This window comes from Saccostrea echinata, unplaced genomic scaffold, assembly GCF_033153115.1.
Source record: "Saccostrea echinata isolate AGI-Se365-2 ecotype Australia unplaced genomic scaffold, CSIRO_AGI_Sech_v1 ptg000040l, whole genome shotgun sequence".
NCBI lineage: Eukaryota > Metazoa > Mollusca > Bivalvia > Ostreida > Ostreidae > Saccostrea > Saccostrea echinata.
The window spans coordinates 4,876,135-4,888,142 of NW_026889789.1; the positions used below are offsets into that span (position 1 = coordinate 4,876,135).

The 12,008-nt window shown below is 34.6% G+C and overlaps 1 protein-coding gene across 3 annotated transcripts in view; it reads left to right on the top strand.

Moving 5' to 3' along the window:
- The first annotated feature begins 486 nt into the window (after positions 1 to 486).
- The window catches only part of LOC133200465 (diacylglycerol lipase-alpha-like), a 67,036-nt gene continuing 55,514 nt past the window's right edge, over positions 487 to 12,008 (top strand). For all 3 annotated transcript variants that reach the window (XM_061336254.1, XM_061336255.1, XM_061336256.1), the window contains exon 1: positions 487 to 703. In XM_061336254.1, coding sequence (XP_061192238.1) covers positions 609 to 703 — 95 coding nt within the window. In that variant the 5' untranslated portion in view covers positions 487 to 608. The remainder of the gene's footprint in view (positions 704 to 12,008) is intronic.

Genomic DNA, 12,008 nt, shown 5'->3' on the forward strand with positions numbered 1-12,008 from the left:
AATTCACACCACTTTTTCTGGACTTAATTGGGTATTCTTGCTTCTTGCTTGAAACGTAATTCACCTAATGCTGCTTTTGCAAGAGTGCCAAATCTTTTATTTGTAAATAAAACTCTTTCAACGTATTTTGATATTAACATTTTAATATCATGACAGTTTTCCCTTATATATTTATACACATAGAACCCATTTTTGGAAATTTTAGGGGAGGGGAGTGCGCCGCCCACGCCCCTCTAAATCCGCCAGTACCTTCCCCCTCTTTTCCAATGACCCCTGTGAGCAGGTTTTTTAAGACTTCGTGGGTTCGATGATCTTCCAATTTTATCAATGTAGAAAATGCATCAAAAGCGGAGCCAGGCAAATGAAGTTATCTTAAAACATGTCTATTTTGCCGTGTAGGTCTGTCTGTTCAGTTTGATTCCCCATTTTCTGTCATTAGTCGAAGCCCGTTCCACATCACTGAATAAACATCGTCTGTCGAATGGCCAAGAAAATCACGGTGGCAGAAGCGCGGAGACCTACTTTCATTATGTCGGAGTGTTACAGCTTAAATTTCTTTTGTGGAATTTACAGACGATGCAAATGATATATTTTATACAGGATTTAAAATGCCTGGAATTGTTGTTTTCAAAAGAAGATGGTCGGCAGGTTCCGATGATTTTGTTCTGCCAGCCTTGTTGTTGATGATTCTGCATGGAATATGGTGGGTTTTGTTTTTTAACCACAAATCACTGGATGATATTTAACATTTTAAGTAGCAATTAACTAAACTTAACCGTACAACAATAAGCTATTGTTGCTTAGGTGTGGAATTTTACTTTACTTCTTTTTTTCTCGTCGTAATACAGTTTATAAATTAGTAGCACATGTTGTTTATCATTTTTCTGGGGCGGATCAAAGATAATGCAGTACATTTCTATTATTTTAAGTTCAGGTATTATGCATCTGGTTTTTATACTGGCATCTTCCAACATCAAGGGATTCAAAGTTATATATAAAGAAATATTATGTGTTGCTGATATTTTTAGGAGAGAAAGCAGCAAGCCAGTCAAAGTATTCAATTTTGTGTCAAAAATTCTAAGTCAGTGTGTGTTAATTTGTAGTCTAATCATCATTCAGTTTCTTTGATAAAAGCTATGGTAATTCATGAATATTTCTCCAAGGATTCTATGTTTAGGAGTGCCAGTTTGATATTACTCACATAAAGGAGGGTGCCCAGTTCCTCCCATCCCCACCTTTTTTTGCCTCATCCCCCACCTCCTCCTACCCCCTTTTCTTTCTCACCCTGTCTTCTATCTCTTCTCATCCTATAATTATAAAGCCCCCCACCCCTTTTTTTTGTGAAATTATATTCTACATGTTTACTTAATTTGATACATTCTGGCATTCTACATTGTGTAAATTGTACCTTGTAAAAAAGTTACCATGACAATTAAAAAGCTACTACAAGGAGGTCTGATTATTGTAACAAAATCATTTTTATTCTAAGTTATGCATTTTTGGAAGGGGAGAAATGAATCAGATATTGCTTATATATTTAAAATACCATAGTCCAACACTAGAAAATTTCTGCATATTAAACTTGGTAGGAGATCTTTGACCTCTGAGTTCCTTGAGATCTCTGGCTCACACAGGTCAACAGGGGATGCTTACACCTCCTATGCACCTGATCCAACCTCTGGAATTTCCAGGGGTCCGTGTGTTATGCCCTCTTCACATGCATGTATTTGCATTGTTTGTGGATTTTTTGAGATCGATCAGTTCATTATCTTTACCTTTTACAGCAAAGCCTAACAGACATCCCCCATCTCTCACTCCTCAAATAGAAAAAAGGGAAAAAAAGCCTTGATATTTGTTGATATTTGATATTTGCCAATCAAAATAATATTAAGCATGCTTTTAGTTGTTCCATGTATGTTTTTTCCTCATCCATTTGTCGATAATTGATGAGTAAAAAATAAAGTAAAAATTTAGAATCCAAGTCCTTGTCATCAGTGAGTACTAAAACCTGATAAGTGAAGGAAGTCAAGATACTTTTTTCCACATATTTCCACATATAAAGTCACATCTGGTATAATTATTATTTGTTAGGCTTATTCTTCCTCCATCCTCTAGAAAAGGAAATTGATGTTTTAGTTATGGTCCATTAAAATAATTACTGCCATCACGATTTTAAAGTGACTCCCTGCAGCATGTGAGGTGAAGTATGCTGGACCAAGTTTGCTTCTAAATCCCCCCCCCCCCCCCCCCCCAAGTAAAAAGAAAATATTGTTACAGTAAATAAGCAGTGATTGCACTGTAGTGCCCAATGTAAAAGGTATTAATACATGAAATTTGTATTAGACAAGTTAAACATGTTAAATTGCAGGTACAAATTGTGGTATGTTGAATTTTTATGTGCAGCTAAATTAGTTCATTAATTTTCAACTGTACAATGAGTTTTTGAGTCCCCTCCATAAAAATCAATGGTATTAAGATAATTAAATTTTGTAATGATCAAGTTTGAACACTGTTACGTAGATTGTGCTCTGTATATATTTTGATAATTAATCATCTGATGATCTCATTGACAAGATTCTGAACATGAAACTACTGTAACAATTAAGTACAAATCTGTGAAAATATACAGCCTAGACCAATGTGTTGGAAAAATTGTTATCTTAATGGTTATATTGATTAAAAAAAGAAAAGAAAAAAAAATCATTAAACCTGTTAAAGAAACTTCAATGCATCAACAACTAATCTTGAGTATGTTATGTATTAAGTACAACTGTCATTTTTCAGTTAATGGAGGGGCCACAATTAAAGGTCAGTAGGACCACCTGAGGGTGTAATAACCCTTGCATCCTGGAGGTCCTGTAAAAGGACCCTGTCCAAATTGAAAATTTAACACCTAACCCCCTCCCCCCACCCCACCCCCATAATTTAGGTAAAAATTCCCAAATGACACAGATTGATTTTTTCAGTGCTTTTTATTTAAAAAAAAAAAAAAAAAACTAGACGTTTGAGATTTTAATGATTCACAAAGATGTGGATAAGAAGTAATATTCCTCAAAGTAATTCTTTATTCAACAGTAAAGCTGAATAAAAGACATGAATATTTCCAAATTTTGCCACTTTTTCTTTTAAAAATTCCCAATGGAAAGAGTACAGGACCCTGTACAAAAAAAGGGTCAATTAAGCCCTGAAGACTATCACACAACTGTAAAATTTTTAAATGTCAAATTTTTAATGGACTATATCCAAAATAAATAAGCCATCTAGTACATATACATGTATATTTACTTACTACATGTACTATAGGGGCAATTTGAGAAATTACAAAATGACTAACAAATATTATATTTAAGAAATTTTTTTTAAAAAACTTATTCTTATTTTTCACATATGCACTGCAGCACATTTTAAGGAACCAACATACAGTATAATTTAACTGAATTTTTTATTATTTACCTGTATTTTTGGTTGCCCACTTGGCCCAGTGGTTAGAGTGTGTTCAAACTAGAGTTGCCGCTTAAGGAGTTATCCTTACATTGGGGTTTCGAATCCAACGTGGAGACTCAGGTCCTTCGGATGAGATTATATAAACCATGGTCATGTGTCACAGTAGGTACTGGCACGAAAAAGATCCCTCATTGCTCAAAGGCTGTAAGTGCCGAGTACAGTTGTAGATTTGCATGCCCTTCACCGGCAAGTGGTGGCGTTTAAATATATAAGTGAAAAATTTTTGAATGGACAAACAAAACCTGTATTTTTGGGTCAAAACTGTGTAAATGAGTAAATTAAGTGAATTAATTCTTAGTTCATGTGTAGTTTGCTGGGTTCTATCCATTGAGATTTATTGCATTAAAATGACTGCATTTAAAACAAAATATCGGGAACTATTAAAATGAGAGTAAAACAATTAAATAAGTTGTATGTAAAATATTTCCAATGCTAAAAATGGATGTGCACTTTGGCAAAACCATGCAATGGTTGATTTAATGCACCATTTTTCACTCCTTTGCAACTTTGATGCAAACTCTCCCCAATCACTGATTTTTGAAAGAAACAGATTACACTATATTTTTGATGTCAAGTGCTGTTTTTTGATACATGTCACAATGAAGAGATTCATACTCATCCATGTCAATTGATGAGAAAATGAACTGTTTTCTTATTTGTTGATAAAATTGAAGGGAAAATAACTGGAAATGTAAATATTAATGTATAAAGCATTTGAATGTATCTAATAGTACATGTACTTGTTTAGAATATGAATCAATAATTAATTTTATGATCCTGAAGTACTGAGGAAGCAATAATTGTACTATAGCATGTATAGTGTGAGATGAGAGTACTGTATTTTGTATACTATCATCTTTGTTTTTACAGTACATGTATATAATTTAGGAGACTGCTCAATTTGATAAATTTGTCTACATAGATTTAATATATGGAAATTTGCTGTTGACAGCAATTAAGGTAATAGTTCTATTCTAATAGGCACAGTAAATTAGAATTCTGAAAATAAGCAAACACTTCATATTTTACCCTACCGGTCAAAGACCAGAAGAGCTTGTAAATTATGCAATAGTAAAGTGTCTGTCATACATCGATCTGTTTACCTGTCTGTCTTACATACATATGTCTAACTGTCTGTCATACATTGATCTGTCTGTCATACATCTGTCTGTCATACATCCATCTGTCTAGCTGTCTGTCATACATCAATCTGTCTAGCTGACTGTCATACATCTATCTGTTTAGCTGTAAGTCATACATCCATCTGTTTAGCTGTCTGTCATACATCCTATTGTCTAGCTGTCTGTCATACATCTGTCTGTCTAGCTGTCTATCATACATCTGTCTGTCTAGCTGTCTGTCATACATCTCTCTGTCTAGCTGTCTGTCATACATCTATTTGTCTAGCGATTGTCATTCATCTGTCTAGCTGTCTGTTTACATCTGTCTGTCTAGCTCTCTGTCATACATCCTATTGTCTAGCTGTCTGTCATACATCTATCTGTCTTACATCTGTCTGTCTAGCTGTCTGTCATACATCCATTTATCTGTCTGTCATACATCCATCTAGCTGTCTAACCAAACTGTTTGCCTGCATGATGCCATTAGTCTGAAGGCAACACATTTATTTTGAGGGTTTATTAACTTTTACCTTCTATTATGTCATAGCTTGCACTGGCTTATACCCCCCCCCCCCCCCCCCAGGTAATTATGTATTTGTGATTTAAAATGTAATTTTTTTATGCAAATTACAATGTAGATATACAGCTGATCTTGCCTCTGCTGAAGAATAATTAAGGTACATGTGATGTTAAAAAAAAGTCATAGCAGTCCAATGTACATCTCACAGACGTTCAACATCCTCCCAGCCAGTCCAATGTTGTTTTTTTTTTTTTGGTTGCTCAGTTAAACATAGGAAACTTTTTAAGTATAGATTTGTAAACATGATAAAAGAAACAATTTTTAAAGATTATAACAATAAAGGTTTGTTAAACAGTGTTGCTGTGGTATTTAAATTAAGAATAATGGGTGAAATTCATTCAAAATCTGCACCCCAGTTTTGGTCTCATTTCAATAAACGTGAATTGAAAGTTGTGGTTAATCTAGCTGTATAGTTTAATTGATAACATTTTGTGACATTATAAAGTTAAGTTCCTTTTTTATGTACTTGTAAATTACATAATTGCAATAAATATTACATAGAGTACTTTAAAGCCAGTATAACATTCTGTTGTACCTGTATAAAATCTGTGTTAATTATCACTGCTGTGCTACATTTTGAATGTGTGGTATTTAGAGCCTGTTCTGTGATTATGTAAACATAAGAATTCCCTCCTCAGCTGCCTCTTCTGTGAGTTCTGGCACTCCAACTTAATCAGTAGGTTAATTGTACACCAGAGATATATGTACCTTTATGTAAACAAAAACACAGGGTCTACAGTTATTCAGGAATCTTGCCCACTTACAGGAGGAATTCTTATTGTCTTATGGGAACATATATACATTTCTTCTCTTCTGTGGAACAAAAGTTTTTTAGCTCACCTGAGCTGAAAGCTCAAGTGAGCTTTTCTGATCACATTTTGTCCGGCGTCCGTCTGTCCGTCCGTCTGTCTGTCCATCCGTCCGTCTGTCTGTCTGTAAACTTTTCACATTTTCGACTTCTTCTCAAGAACCACTGGGCCAATTTCAACCAACTTGCCACAAAGTATCCTCGGGTTAAGGGGATTCAAATTTGTTCAAATGAAGGGCCACGCCCTCTTTCAAGGGGAGATAATTAGGAATTACTGAAAAAAAATGGCATCATTTAAAAATCTTCTTCTCAATACCATAGGGTCAGGAAAGATGAAACTCGTGTGGAAGCATCCTCAGGTAGTGTAGATTCAAGTTTGTTCAAACCATGACCCCCGGGGGTAGGGCGGGGCCACAATGAAGGATCAAAGTTTTACATAGAAATATATAGGAAAAATCTTTAAAAATCTTCTTCTCAAGAACAGCAAAGCCATGATGAGTCAAATTCATGTGGAAGCATCCTCAGGTAGTATAGATTCAAGTTTGTTCAAACCATGACCCGCGGGGGTAGGGCGGGACCACAATGGAGGATCAAAGTTTTACATAGAAATATATAGGAAAAATCTTTAAAAATCTTCTTCTCAAGAACAGCAAAGCCATGATGAGTCATATTTATATGGAAGCATCCTCAGGTAGTGTAGATTCAAGTTTGTTCAAATCATGACCCCCGGGGGTAGGGCGGGGCCTCAATGGAGGATCAAAGTTTTACATAGAAATATATAGGAAAAATCTTTAAAAATCTTCTTCTCAAGAACAGCAAAGCCATGATGAGTCATATTTATATGGAAGCATCCTCAGGTAGTGTAGATTCAAGTTTGTTCAAATCATGACCCCCGGGGGTAGGGCGGGGCCACAATGGAGGATCAAAGTTTTACATAGAAATATATAGGAAAAATCTTTAAAAATCTTCTTCTCAAGAACAGCAAAGCCATGATGAGTCATATTTATATGGAAGCATCCTCAGGTAGTGTAGATTCACATTTGTTCAAACCATGACCCGCGAGGGTAGGCTGGGGCCACAATGGAGGATCAAAGTTTTACATAGAAATATAAAGGAAAATACCTTCTTCTGAAGAACTGCAAACCATGAATAGTCATTTTGATATGGAAGCATCCTCAGGTAGTGTAGATTCAATTTTGTTCAAATGATGACCCGCAAGGGTAGGGTGGGGCCCAATGGGGGATGGAAAGTTTTACATAAGAACATATAGAAGAAATATTTCTTCTCAAGAACAGAAAAGCTATGTTTAGTCATATTGATATGGAAGCATCCTCAGGTAGTGTAGATTCAAGTTTATTCAAATGATGACCCTTGGGATAGGGAGGAGCCACAATGGGGGATCAAATTTTTACAAAGGAATATATGGGAAATTTTTTTAAAATCATCTCAAGTACAACAAAGCCATTTGTTACATTGACATGGAAGCATCATCAGGTAGTTTAAAATTCAAGCCCCCCCCCCCCCCCCTTCCATCTTTTCAATACTGAACTGATTTGTGCTTTTGCCTAGCCAATGTGCTCAGGTGAGCGATGTGGCCCATGGGCCTCTTGTTGTAATAAATACCTAATTATGCATATCTAACAGTAATTACCTAGTCTAGTCATAGGGTTTTAAAATGCTTCTGGCTAAAAATTAAAAGCTACATTTCACTCTTTTATACATTAAGAAGTGGATATGAATGATGATATATATAAGAATTATAATGGTCAGCACTTATCTTTTCAGGTATTATTTAATATAACTTATGTGCATATAGTTCAGGGCAGCTAGCCATTTGAATACATGTTTTATGTATATACATGTGCTTTCAGAAGTACATGTATTCTGGCATTGGTGCTTAATAAATTATTTTTAAATGCAGAAATTAAAGGTTGCAGGTATTGCGGACAAAGTACAAAACCCACACTTATATAATATAAGTGGCAGTCATTGTGAAGTCAGAAGTCTGATGCCAGTGAGTGTACTATTTTTGAATAGGGCTTTTCATAGAAATAAAAACGTAATCTTGGTAGTCCACGGGCTAGTGAAATAGATAAACCATGTAAAGACTTGCGCAAAAAAGTTTGATCTCTGAAATGTTTGAAGAATGAGAGGTAAAAATTGATCGTAATATCAAGCATACCATGATTAATTATCTGAAATGAAGTGTAAAATCCAGAAAAAAGGCATAAAAATTGAATTGCACACTGACCCTCAAAAAAAGTAAATTGTGATTTAATCACTACAAAGCAAAAGTTCCAGCAGAGTTTGACTGACAGCAGGCCATAAATATAAAATAGTGCTAATTAAGTAAATAGTACCCTTTACTGAAGTTTTATTTGAAGAACTATTAGATTAGTGTGGGACAGTAATTTTTTGAGGGGCTAGTAAAATTTGGTATTGGATACTAGCCCCCTGTGCTAGTGGATTGAAAAAATTTTGTTCCTGCATGATGACTGAAGCAGGTTATGTAAATGTTTAGACTCTACAAAAGACTAATTAGAATCATTTTTATACCCCCCGCAAACGAAGTTTAGGGGGGGGTATATTGGAATCAGCTTTTCCGTCTGTCTGTCTGTCTGTCCGTCTGTCTGTAGATGAGATTTTGTCCAGACCATTTCTTGGAAACTGTTGCAAGGATTTGTCTGAAAATTTGTATACTTATTCTTCGCCATATGAAGGTGTGCACCTGGTATTTTCATCATGATTGGATAATTTTTTTGCATTTTACAGGTGTTTTTTTTCATTTTTAGCTCTACTGGTCAGAGACCAGAAGAGCTTATGCGATAGTAAGGTGTCCGTCGTCCGTCTGTCTGTCTGTCTGTCTGTCTGTCTGTCTGTCTGTCCGTCTGTCTGTAAACAATTTTTCAAAACGCTACTCCTCCTACAGTTTTGGTCCGATTTCAATATAACTTGGCACACAAGTAGACTACACTAAGATACATAATTTAGTGCATCGGTTTTTGATTTCGATGGACGGTGTTGCCATGGTTACTAAAAATAGAAATTTCTGTGAAATACCTTTAAAACGCTACTCCTCCTACAGTTTTGGTCCGATTTCAATATAACTTGGCACACAAGTAGACTACACTAAGATACATAATATAGTGCATCAGTTTTTGATTTCGATGGACGGTGTTGCCATGGTTACTAAAAATAGAAATTTCTGTGAAATTCCTTTAAAACGCTACTCCTCCTACAGTTTTGGTCCAATTTCAATATAACTGGGCACACAAGTAGACTACACTAAGATACATAATTTAGTGCATCGGTTTTTGATTTCGATGGACGGTGTTGCCATGGTTACTAAAAATAGAAATTTCTGTGAAATTCCTTTAAAACGCTACTCCTCCTACAGTTTTGGTCCGATTTCAATATAACTTGGCACACAAGTAGACTACACTAAGATACATAATTTAGAGCATCGGTTTTTGATTTCGATGGACGGTGTTGCCATGGTTACTAAAAATAGAAATTTCTGTGAAATTCCTTTAAAACGCTACTCCTCCTACAGTTTTGGTCCGATTTCAATATAACTTGGCACACAAGTAGACTACACTAAGATACATAATATGGTGCATCGGTTTTTGATTTCGATGGACGGTGTTGCCATGGTTACTAAAAATAGAAATTTCTGTGAAATTCCTTTAAAACGCTACTCCTCCTACAGTTTTGGTCCGATTTCAATATAACTTGGCACACAAGTAGACTACACTAAGATACATAATTTAGAGCATCGGTTTTTGATTTCGATGGACGGTGTTGCCATGGTTACTAAAAATAGAAATTTCTGTGAAATTCCTTTAAAACGCTACTCCTCCTACAGTTTTGGTCCGATTTCAATATAACTGGGCACACAAGTAGACTACACTAAGATACATAATTTAGTGCATCGGTTTTTGATTTCGATGGACGGTGTTGCCATGGTTACTAAAAATAGAAATTTCTGTGAAATTCCTTTAAAACGCTACTCCTCCTACAGTTTTGGTCCAATTTCAATATAACTGGGCACACAAGTAGACTACACTAAGATACATAATTTAGTGCATCGGTTTTTGATTTCGATGGACGGTGTTGCCATGGTTACTAAAAATAGAAATTTCTGTGAAATTCCTTTAAAACGCTACTCCTCCTACAGTTTTAGTCTGCTTCTAATATAATTAGGCATACAAGAAGACTATACTAAGATACATAATTTATTGCATTGGTTTTTGAATTCGATGAACAGTGTTGCCATGGTTACTTAAAATAGAAATTTCTGTGAAATTCCTTTAAAACGTTACTCCTCCTACAATTTTGGTCTGATTTCAATCTAATTTGGCACACAGTTAGAATACACTACGATACATAATATGTATTTCTGTTTTTTTTATTTGGGTGAATGGTGTTGTCATTGTTACCGGTACTAAAAATAGAAATTTCCGTGAAATACTTTCAAAACGCTACTACTCCTAGTTTTCATTTGATTTCAATATAACTTGTCACAAAAGTAGACTACATTAAGATACATAATTCTATTTATTGTTGCATGTTGCAATGTTTCAAATCCAAGTGCTACTTTTCTTTTGTTATACAAACAGACCAGTAGAGCTACAGTCTCATCAGAGACTTCTGGTTATTATGTGGTTTTGTCCGGATGTGTTCCCAGAGACTATTGCATAGATTTGTATGAAAATTTGTACACTTATTATTTACCATATGAAGATGTCCTCCTGGTATTTTCAACATTATTTGATAATTTTTCTGCATTTTACAGGGGTTTTTTTTTCTTCTCATTTTTATTGACTTGGCCATTTCGGGTTCATGTCCAAGGTTTGAGACATAGAATCTAGAACATCTGTACAAAAATGTGAACTACAGCTTAAAACTACTCATTAGAACTAAAAAAAAAAAATCACAAAGTATTAAAAACAGTTTTTACATTACACAGCAGATAGTGTAAATCCATTTGTCCCTTTGGAGTAATGAGTGGACATGCATCCAGTTAAAGATTAATTAATGAGTTCAGTGTGGGAAGCTGTTTAAGGGCATCTCTGATCAAGCAAGTCTTATCTATATTTCCTGGGAATTGGGCAGAAAGAAATAAAGATCTCTGTTGTCTAAGTCCCTTAATTGTAATTTATGTCTGTCAAAATACATAGTTACTGGAACCAGCCTTTTATTTTTTAAAATGAGTTTGATATAAAGGTATTAAGATCAATTTGATTTTGTATAATTAATTATGATTTTTTTTTTTTTCAACAATCAATTTGCACAAAGATGACAGATAGTTGCAAACTGTTTTTTCAATGTAATTAAAAACACTGTAATTACTAGCATTAATGTTTTATTAAGCTGCACATTAGTTTCATTCATTAAAAAAAAATATGAGTAATTAAATTTTCACTCTAAATGTTTAAGCAAGTTGTGAACACCTCTCACATCTAGAAAACATTAGTGATTTGGTACCTTCTCTGAAAAACCCAGCGGGGGGTATTTGTCCCTTTTGGACAGTTCTAGTCTTTTTTTTTTTTTTTGGTAAAAGAATTACTGAAATCTACATTTTTCTTCCTTAAAATAAAAAAAATTAAAAAAAAATTGAAAAAAAAATCAGCAAATGTAAAATTCTGATTTGATAATCTACGTGTACACATACATGTATAAATTGCAATATTTTTATGAAATGTGATACATTATGGTAATTTTTTTCTCTGTCTGACAATGAACAGCTCTATAATAATAATTGAGTCTGCAATTTACATGATTAAGTGTAACCATTAGCTAACAATCTTATGCTTATAAATCCATTTCAGTGCACAAATTTATCATGAATTATATATTACATGTATCACCACCACTGGGAGATTTTGGCAACTGCAGAAAATTAGCCCCAAATAGATGGGGAAGTTTAGTAGACATGGTTCATTAAAGGTTTAATTGACAAAGATGCAGGGGGAAACAAATCTGTCCATATATG